Below are 10,355 nucleotides of genomic sequence, written 5' to 3'. Positions count from 1 at the left end.
TCTTATGGTTATTTGCATATTGTTCTACATCGACATATTCATGGAGAGACAAGCAGTGATTTCAAATCCAGAGGTGCCGATGCACCATAACCTCAATGCAACATCGTTTGAAAAAAACGAGTCCAACAAAGGAACCCCGTACGCCACTTGGGTCAGATAAAGAAAGAACAATGCTATTCTTACAAAAAATAAAATTGTACGCATTAGTTCAATGCGCTGTCAGTTATTCTTCAGACGCCAATGCGACCCTGCCAATGGGTTATCCCCCAATTCTCTAGTGCTACATCGTTACATCAGGCATTGCAAAACCAGAATAGCTAATGATTTACATAGACTAGATAATGCATTATAGACATGAAATGCATCGACATCACGACATAGGTGTTCGGTGACAACCAAACCAAAGACAAAATAAATACTCCCTCCGTTCGAAAATACTTGTCATCAAAAAGAATAAAAGGGATGTATCTAGATGTATTTTAGTTCTAGAATACATCCCTTTTCATCCATTTTGATGACAAGTATTTTCGGACGGAGGGAGTAATCTATTACGGGGTACAAGCTCTGAATTCCCAGTTTTAAGGCTTTGGGCTCATCTCCTTGGACACATCTCTGATAGTCATACTACTGTACATGCTGACGAGCGACCACCTTTTCACCGTCAAGTGTCAACCTCCTGCAGCCGTTGCTCGGGGTTCTCGCTGCTGCTAAGCATTGTCTCTTGCATCATCTGGAGCTCTTCATGATATGTGCTTTCTCCATGACCTTCGAAATGTGAAAAACCATTCTGCTTACCAGAGTAGTAACAGACACAGATTCTCACATCTAACATTTAGAAACTAAACGATAATTGTAGACCACTGGGAGCAGGCTGAATACGATATTCAGGTCGGGCACCAATGTACCCACCACCAGCGGGATGGACAAATGTTGCCGGGCACACTCCACAACCGCCAAAGTTCTTCCAGTCAACTACAGGTGTGTATAATTAAGGAAATAAATACAATTAGCACCACAACAAAGCCTTAAAGAATTTATCAAAATAAATTTTCAAGCTACACAAGCACACCTGAGTCGAACTTGAAGCATGAAACACACGACAGACCATCTGCATCGATTGTCAGCTCAGCAAAGAAGTACTTGGGAACAAGATCATCACAGCTGCTGGAAACTTTACGCCTAGCAAGAAAATTTGCATGCAAGCACGGACCACAGTAGGAAAAGCTTTTGACGCCCACTGCTTCAACCAGCTCATGCTCATCCCCCTAAAATATTATAACAAACAAACATAAGAGGGTGCTCACAAGATGCATGCATATATAGATGCTGAATGACCACCCAGTCACAAAGTGGCACTATGCACTGTTTATAAACTTCAGTAAGATCAGAACCTGATTCATGTCGTTGTAGCGCTCCAAACCCTTGCGCGCACATGCTGGGGCGTTCCAAAGTTCAGCTCGCTTAAGTTGCTTCTTGGATAAGCGTGGCTGATCCAGCTTAATTTCCCTGAAAGAGCACAAGTGTCAACATCACGCACATTTCTTGATTTCAAATGTCCATCCAACAACTAGTATGATTTAATACCGAACGCCATTGTCACACCGAACAGAATCTGACAGGAGGGAATACAAGCGGCAGGTCTTTGAAGAAAAAAAATCAAAACTCAAGGGTGGTAAGCTGCATGAAACAAACAATTTTGGACCTGAGCTGCTATCACTACTAGTAGGAGGCTATTTCTTGTGCTTCTTAACGGCAACGCTGAATATAAGACATGAAGGACAACAAACTGTGTCGTATAAACAGAAGACAAGGGGAGCACATGATTAAACCATGTCACGACCAGTCATACCAAATATTGATAGATGAAGCAAATATTTTGGCTCCATATTAAGATCATGGAGAGATTTGTATCATATTCGAAAGCGGATCAAGGATTGATGTGGCTTGACTGCTCTAGGATCAACCAGATTTTGTTTAGTCAATAAGTTGCCACTTGTAGCAATTTAAAGGAGAATGTCCTAGGCTCCGAGCAATGTGAATGTATGCAGAAACAACTAAACCATCTGTTCAGAAGTACTATATATAGACAGACAAAAGACAATTACTATTGTGCTGAAGCTTCGACCCCCTGACCAATTGCCACTAGCGCTTAATTCAGCATCCATCAACCAAATCCAATTATCCAAAGCATGCAGCGCATTGTGAGGATCAAGTTATGGAATTGATTGCGTCGCGGGGGATGAAGATGTAGAGAGATACCTTTTCTCGTACCACGGATGGGGGGTAGGCTTGTGGATGCCGGTATCCGGGGCTCGGTGGTTGCGGAGCACGTAGGCGGTGCGAGGCGAGTCCCCGCGCTCGGGCGGAGGAACCGGGGTCTCCGCGCGGGGTGCGGGGGGAGGAGGCAACGCGACCACATCCACCAATTCCCGATCGCTGTAACGGGGCGAGGATGATCGCGCAGCCCTCGCGGCGGGAACGGAGGGCTCGGCCTCGCGCGGAGGAGCCGGGCGCTTGGTGCGCCTGGTCCGGCGTGCCGGAGGAGGCGTCGCCGCCTCGGGCATGGACCGCTGGAGGCGCTTGGATCTCCGGGGTTCCCTGGTCGCGGGCGCGTCATGGAGCCCAGTCATGTCGGCGATGGCTTCCGGGCTGCGGCGGGGAGGAAGATGAAGATCAAGACGGGGCACGCTCAATTCGAGGTCGGAACGGTCTGCAAGTCGTCCAAAGGCCAAACCAAAGTGTTCGTCGGGAGGACATGGGGCGTACGTCCTGGTGGGCCGGTCTCAACTTTGTACTCTCTGTCCCCCCCCCCCCCCCCCCCCCCCCCCCCCCCGCTCCCGTGTCGTCCCCAGCGGGCGACCCGGAGGCGACTAGGGTTTCCCCCCGCCGCCGCCGCCCCACCCTACACCTCCTCCCCTCGCCGCCACCTGAGGGACGCCTGGCAAGCCCCGGCGGCCGCCGATGAAGGTGGCGGTGAGGCCTCTCGTCGCTGCGTCTCTGCGCGCAGGACCGCGGACTCCGGGGCGGCGGCCCCGGACGGCGAGGCGGCGCAGCCTCTGCGACAGGCGGCGTGCGCGGGATGTGACGGCCGGCGTCCCCGGCTGCTCGGGCGGCGCGGATCCGGCGGGCGGTGGTCGTGGCGCGGCCTTCCCGGCTGTGCCCGATCCAGATCTGAAGGTCGAGCTGCTTCTCCCCCTCTGCTCACTCTCCCCCTCCGGTTGTGTCCGATCTGCAGCGTTCGCTGCCAGTTCCGGTGCTGGCGGGGTTCCGGTGGCATATCTCGAGTCCGGGGGAAACCCTTGGTCGGTTCTCCGACCACGGCGGTGAGGGTGCGCGCGCGCATCGCCTTCTCTCCTTCGAGGCACCGCTGAGGTCTCCCGTATCCACCCCCGTCCCAGATCCCGGGTGAAAGCCCAAAACTCGTCTCGGGTTGGGCGGTGGCGGCGTCCTGCACGTCGTTCCCTCCTTGGAGGCGCCGCCTTGGGTTGTCCGGTTCTCCGGGTGAGTGGTGCCGAGGTTGGAGAGAGCTCGTCGGCGGCGAGTCCAAGCAGAGGCTTCCCAAGCTTCGCCCTTGGGTCTTTGCAGCCTGTTCTTCATCAATCCTCCCAGTGGTTTTCCTTCTGTTCTCGGCGGCCCGGGCAGGTGGCAGCGCAGCTAATGGTGTGCCTCCGATGTGGTGAGGACTGTGAGTTAGGCCTGCTCTGGGTTGCGACCGGCACCTGCTCTTGCTCTCGGGTGAGCGCCCAACGACCCGACGGTGCGGCGCCTTCGAGCCTAGGCGAGAGGATTGGGGTCTTCTTCGGCGTTGGTAGACAGGTTTCGGGATCCCAATCCCACGATCCGGCTGCGCGTAGTGCTTGCAGGCCTTTGGCTGACCCTTCGCTACTCTGCTCCCTTGCTCTTGGTGCCGAGGTGCAGCGGGCTTCGACATTGCTTGCAGGTTTTCATGTGTATTTCTATGTGTGCAGTAGTGTGCGTTGCGTTGTAGACTGCTCTGTCAGCTCCCTTGTATCTTTCGGTCGCTCTTGCTTGGTGGCCTTGTGTAATCCTGGCCGGTTGATGGCTTTGTTAATTCAAAGTCGGGCTCCCCTTGAGCCTTCGTTCCAAAAAAAAAAACGTCCTGGTGGGCCGGCCAATGACATCGCAACAATTTGTTTGGGCTTGTAGAAAAGGTTCAATAAATTTCATATATTTAAAACATATTCGTGAATTTGAAGAAGAAAAAAAGTTCACGAGTCCAGAAAATGTGAGTTTAAAAAATTTCATGAATTTATAAAAACAAAAATCAAAAAGGAAAAACAAAAAAAAACATCCATCCTAAAAAAACCACCCAAGAAAAAGTAGAGGAAAAAGGTTTCCAAAACCGGTACAAAAAAAAGAGGAAGCGAACATGAGGGGTGTGGGCGCTGCGTAGCAAATGCACTGTAACTGGCGCTATAAGCACCAAATAGGATTTGCCGGTTTTTAACTTGATATATACTTCTAACAAAGAGGCTTTTGACCCTTTTTTTGTACAATACGAGGCTTTTTTGACAACCATGCTAGAGCCTTAGATTTTTTTCCCAGGTGCATTCTTTTCGGCTCTAACTTGGAAACAACATAAGGATGGTCATGAAGTTTATTAAATTCATTGGGTTTACAGGTCTGCGGGAACTGATAAAACGGTTTCAACGACTCCAAAGCATAGACATAATAGTTAAACAAATAAATATAATCTTGCACCCTTGTAAACTATATATTTAAAACACATGAAAGGTTGTATAAGTGACATGCATATTTGACCAATAGGAGGCTTACCTAGTATCTTGTGAGGGTGTTTAACATGCATTACTTCCATACAAAACGTGCTATAATAAGCACATACACTTGAGGGTACCAAGGTGCAATGGTAGTGTTGACACGGAAGGAAAGCCAAACATACAAACTACTTTTGACATGAATTTCATTTCGGCTATGAAGAGCTCTATTCTTGATGAGGTTCCATCTCGTGCCGACTTTCGTGCGATGTTTATTATGTATGGTCACACTGGAGGTCCACCACTAATAGAGAACATGGCCCCGATGGCATAGGAATGCTTCCTGAAAGAAGATCATTTCTCCCATGCATGTTCTATCCTTGAGCATTGCTTCCCGCAATGCCCCATATTTCACACTTAAACAATCTATAATTTTAATAGTATTCAACCTTCATGACCTTGAACTCTAGAATCCTCTGGCATGGTATATGTTAGAAACCTCTAGGAAGGTATATTGCCAATAGTACTAGTAAAAGTAGAAAATATACTAATATATAGTATATAATGAATCACACGCCAATTCTAAAAAATTAGACACATGATATTTTTACATAAAGTAAAAAACACCAAGTATAAGAATATCTAGTATTCCCTTTGTTCTTTTATAGTGTGCATTAGTTTTGGGAGAAATTCCAATTTGTAAGGTGTATTTGGTTTTCACCCCTTTGATTACCCATTGTGTGACTAATCATCACGCGGGTCTCGCGGAATGGGCACTCTGGTCACGTGGCAACGATGATGATCCCATGCAATCTTGCAAGGAGAGGAGTTACCCATCACTGCATAGCAAAACCGCCGACCCTACAATCTGTGACCAACATGCCAACCATGGGTAGCTACTAGGCATGCATATTTATTGCAATCACATACATATTTGGCCCTCGTAAGCTATTACAACTCGTTCCTTTTCGATAGAAATATTGATTAAAGAATGTGACTTTCAACATGTAGGCGTAACGTCCTTCACTTGCTTTCCTTCTTTAATTTGTTACTTCACACCTTCTTTTTAGATGACCTGCATTAGTCACCGATTTTTGCCATTGAAAAACTTTCTATTTCCACCTTTCCCAATAGTACATAAGGATGGCTTGAAGGGCTGAGAGGGTGTAATCATCATTATTGCCTATCAAGCTATCATATCTAAGGCCCATTGGATTTTCCAGCCATCTGTTCAAGGAAGATCATAAGCAAAGCAATGGTGGAAATAATGTTCCTCCTTCCCACATCTTTTACATACTCCTGAATGTTTCTTGATCTTGTTAGTTTTCTCAACAATTAATGGATATCTCCCTCGACTTAGGGAACCTTCACGAGAAGAAATGGACCCTTGAGTGCCATGAGACTTTCCTTTGAAGATTCAATATTCATGAAGCGACATCTTAACAAGCGTCTGAAGGAAGGATATATAGCGAAAAAGGACGTATCTTCCTTTCCACAGTACAACATGAAAAATTAAAATCAAGAACAAACATATATTTTTCTAGCAGTGTTACATATGTGCAACATGGTTGGACTTTATTTCAAACATTTGTAGGTATGAAAGCTTATTACATGGCCAACCACTAAACACTATGTAATAAAATGACATCATGCACACTGCTATAATACTGACCGTCATATTGCCCTGAGCTTAATTTGTGCACCATGCATGGGGCGCAACATTTTCTGGTTATGCAGCATATGAGAATACGTCGGGCCAAGGTCGAATTCGAAATGTTGAAGGATCATGCACAAAGCCATCTTGGCCTCAAGCAGAGCAAAATTCTGACCGATGCAGATCCGTGGACCCCAACCAAATGGGAGGAAGGCACCAGGATCCTTGGATGCCTTGGCGATCCCATCAGCAAACCTTTCTGGCTTGAACTCATGCACATCGCTTCCCCATATGTCTGGGTCATGGTGGATAAGCAGCACAGGAAGCTCGATGATCACACCGGCAGGGTAGGTGATGCTTTCAATCTCTATCTCCTTGTATGTTTTTCGCATGAATGCAACGGCCGGCGGATAAAGACGGAGAACCTCGTAAAGAATCATGGTCACCTACAAGTAGAGTGGTAAATTTTAAAACTCTAGTTGCCATTAGTTTAGTGTTAGTAGTGCAATATCAAAATGTACTCACGGTTTTGAGTTTGCTAAAGCCGTCATACTCGGGCTTCTTCTTCTCAAATAGGCCAAGGACCTCCTCCCTTGCACGGTCTTGCCACTCGGGGTGCATGGCCAGTACGATCATTGTCCAGGTGAGCAATACAGATGTTGTCTCGGACCCTGCAAAATAGAACAATTTGCATTCCTCTATCACTTCTTCAATTGTCATTCCTAGGATGGGTTGACCCTTGTCATCTGTTCCCCTCATGTTTGACTCAAGCATTAAGCCGAGTAAATCATCCTTGGTGCTTTCTCCTTGTTGCATGGATTGCATTCTTTTTTCAATTAGACCTCGTAGAATGGATTCAATCTCGTTATTAGTCTGACGCATCAGTCTGTTCTTCTTGGTAGGCAAGGACCTGCAAGTTGCGTTTGTCCGATGTGTATCAGTACATATATATGAACTTTACAAAAGAACTTTGCGTTGTGTGATTGAGATGATTAAGACTTAAGAGGAGTTACTCACATATAACCAGGAATGAAGATCTTCTTAACTTCAGCCACAATGCGGTCGGCTTGCACAGATTGCAGCTCGAAAATCCGTCTACCTTCGAGGTAGCTGCTGCCGAACGCGGTTCGTGAGATGACATCTCCGGTGAGGGTTTGAAACTCTGGGCAGACATCCACCTCACACCAACCGTCAGAACCAAGGGACTGAGTCCATCTGCTCACAAGCTCTTCACAGCATGCAGAGAATGCTGGCATCATGAACTGGAAATTGAGGGAGCCATGCGTGATCTTCAGTAATGAACTTACTCATTGTAGTACTAGTAAAACTATTCAACTGAAATTAATACTCCCTCCGTAAACTAATATAACAGTAATAGTAAATAAATTACATTTACCTTGAGCTTCTCGATATGGAACGCCGGGTTAAGGATCCTCCTGTGCTTGACCCACTTCTCACCCTCATAGACCGCGACGCCGCCAGCGAGGAGCCTGGTCAGCGTCGGGAACTGGAGCTTCTCGAAGTGGCCGAACTTGTTGGACATCACCTCCCGGGTGACGCCGGGGTCGGCGATGGTCACCTTGGGGACGGGGCCGAACCAGGAGACGCACGTCTTGCCGTGCTCCCGGACGGTGTTGCAGAGGTACGGCGCGACGTGGGCGCGTATGTCATGGCACCGCAGCGGCAGCGCCCTGGACGACGCCTCTTTGCCCTGCCGCCCGTAGTCGCCGAGGTCGCCGACGGGGAAGCGGTACGGCGTCCCGCGGAGGCCCTGCGCACGCAGCGCCCGCTGGAGCCGCCGTGGCCGCCACCACGTGTAGTCAACCAGCCGCTTGACCTGCCAGAGAAGCGCCAGGCCCAGGAGGCTCCATAGCACCGTGGCTGGGGAACTCACCAGCAGTCCAAGAACCATTGCTTTGTTTCTCGAGAGAGATGGGGGAAGAAAGGCTAGATGATAGTGAACTGTGTACTTGATGAGTGGGTGAGGGGTTCCGCCACGGAATATATAGAAGGCAGTGCCACAGAATTCCATGGATTGGGACAGATTGGTCAACAATGCCTGCCACGTCCGTTGGTCCGTTGCTCCCAAGGAACTTGATGGAGAAGAAACTAAAATGGATCTGGTTGGGCAGATTATGGACGGTGACGCGGCAGGCCTCCATGTGGGCGCTGTTTCCTCTCTGCTTCGTGTTGCTTGGCTTGAGCTTAGACTTTTTTGTGGGGAGGTTGGATGTAGTACTGCCTTCAAATATTTTATAGGGACTAGCACATATGCCCGTGCGTTGCAACGGGAGAGTTTCTTTTACGATAACCATCAAAAAAAATAATTAATGTGTCCATCAAAACGGTCTTCACAATAGTGCGGCGATAGAGCGGAGAGCTGTGGTGTTCTCGCGGGTCATATTTAACCTGCGAGATCTTTATAGTATGGGGTTGGTGGGAGTGGCGGCCACTATCCAATTTGTGCTTTTTTTTCCTTCAGGTACACCTCCTTGTCGAGGTTGTGGTGACCTCCTGATATTTTTTAAAACATGCAAGAATTATTTTTTCTCAAAAAAGGTTAATTTCTAGAATAAGGAAAACAAAACTTGAAATAGAAAGATTTTCTTAAATTCACAAATAATTTTTGAAAACATGACCATTTTTTAAGGCAGGGAAACGAACATTTTCTGAATTTGTGAACAATTTTTTAAAATGGAAACTTGTTTTGAACATTCAAATCTATTTTTAAAAATTTATTTTTAATCACGAACATTATTTTGAATTTGTGAACATTTTTATAAAATGAATATTTTTCGAATTTCTATTGTTTTTTATATAATTTATTTTAGAAATCTATAAAAAATTTAAAAAATCTTTTGAAAATACGAACATTTTTTAATTTCAAACAAATTGAGAACGAAAATAAAAATTTGAATTTTCAAATGTTTTTGAAAGTGGGAACAAATTTTGAAATTCTAAGATTTACCCAAAAATAGTAAAAAAGAAATTTTTGAAAATTTATTAAATTAATTTATGGGAAAAGGAAAAAATAAATTGAAAGGGAAAAATAAAAATAGAAAAAGAACACGGAAAAAATAGAAATGGGCCAGCCTGGCGACCGATGGTAAGCTCCAACTATATGCCGTGCTGAGTGACAAATAAGGTTTCCCAGCTCCGTGCGCAGGATATATATGGGTGGCTTTTCTGGGCCTCAGTGCGTGCGGCCCACGTATGAAATTCCGGACAAAACTTTTTATTTTTTAGCAGATGGACCACGAAAATTTAGTACCACCTCCGATATAAGAAAAATGTTTTCGGCGGTGAACGGATGAAAAAATTGGAGAAATGCACCTTGCTTTATTAGTAGGTATAGGTATAGATATAGATTTTGGACGTAGTGCTGAACAACGCACGATTGGTTCATTTGTAACACTAAAGAACCAAATCATGACATTTAAACTTGAACATTTTGAAACAGAATATAATGTAAAGAATTCTAAAAAAAAGGAATATAATGTAAAGAAGTACCTGTGTACCTCGTCCCTAGGAATACAAACAGGAAACAACCAAATAAGCACTTCGTTTTTTTTTCCTGAGATTTTGTGGCCGCTGTTTTCTTTCTGCTTTGTGTTGCTCGGCTTGAGCTCAGAAATCATTTTGTGAGATGGTATGGTCGCTGTCTGGTCAAATCTCCAGTATTTCTCCTAGTGAAGGATGGGAAATCTCTATTGCTCATTCGCACGAAATCATGATTAAGGAGTATTCCTTTTAAAGATCACCCCCTCCCCCGTTGTGACAAGTGGTGCGTTGTATGTACATCACTTGTCGCAACCTGAGAGTTTCCTTTTTTTTATAAATCCGTTTATTCAAAACGTTTTATCTCTTAAACTGCGCGCCTAAATCTCGATCCGTTTTCAACGTTGGATCTTTCCTCGCGTCGAGATCTTCAAAACTAGATCCAATGTTGATAGGTTTTGATGAAC

The 10,355-nt window shown here is 46.0% G+C and overlaps 2 protein-coding genes across 2 annotated transcripts; both read right to left on the bottom strand.

Annotated features, from left to right (window-relative positions):
* Positions 1-542: 542 nt before the first annotated feature.
* LOC123134943 (CASP-like protein 4A2) lies at positions 543-2,738 on the bottom strand. The gene is made up of 4 exons (XM_044554089.1): positions 2,260-2,738; positions 1,392-1,506; positions 1,070-1,265; positions 543-972 (listed from the first exon to the last, which is right to left on the bottom strand). The coding sequence occupies exons 1-4, from the start codon at positions 2,628-2,630 to the stop codon at positions 833-835; spliced, it is 822 nt and encodes a 273-aa protein (XP_044410024.1). The 5' UTR covers positions 2,631-2,738; the 3' UTR covers positions 543-832.
* A 3,510-nt stretch (positions 2,739-6,248) lies between these two features.
* On the bottom strand, positions 6,249-8,347 carry LOC123139478 (cytochrome P450 72A15). Its single transcript, XM_044559273.1, has 4 exons — positions 7,787-8,347; positions 7,408-7,652; positions 6,916-7,300; positions 6,249-6,836 (listed from the first exon to the last, which is right to left on the bottom strand). The coding sequence occupies exons 1-4, from the start codon at positions 8,300-8,302 to the stop codon at positions 6,411-6,413; spliced, it is 1,572 nt and encodes a 523-aa protein (XP_044415208.1). The 5' UTR covers positions 8,303-8,347; the 3' UTR covers positions 6,249-6,410.
* Positions 8,348-10,355: the final 2,008 nt, after the last annotated feature.

The sequence above is a fragment of the Triticum aestivum genome, chromosome 6B (assembly GCF_018294505.1).
Source record: "Triticum aestivum cultivar Chinese Spring chromosome 6B, IWGSC CS RefSeq v2.1, whole genome shotgun sequence".
NCBI classification, from domain to species: Eukaryota; Viridiplantae; Streptophyta; class Magnoliopsida; order Poales; family Poaceae; genus Triticum; species Triticum aestivum.
Note: the sequence above shows the minus strand (reverse complement) of the source record. Positions and strands in the feature narration are given on the sequence as shown.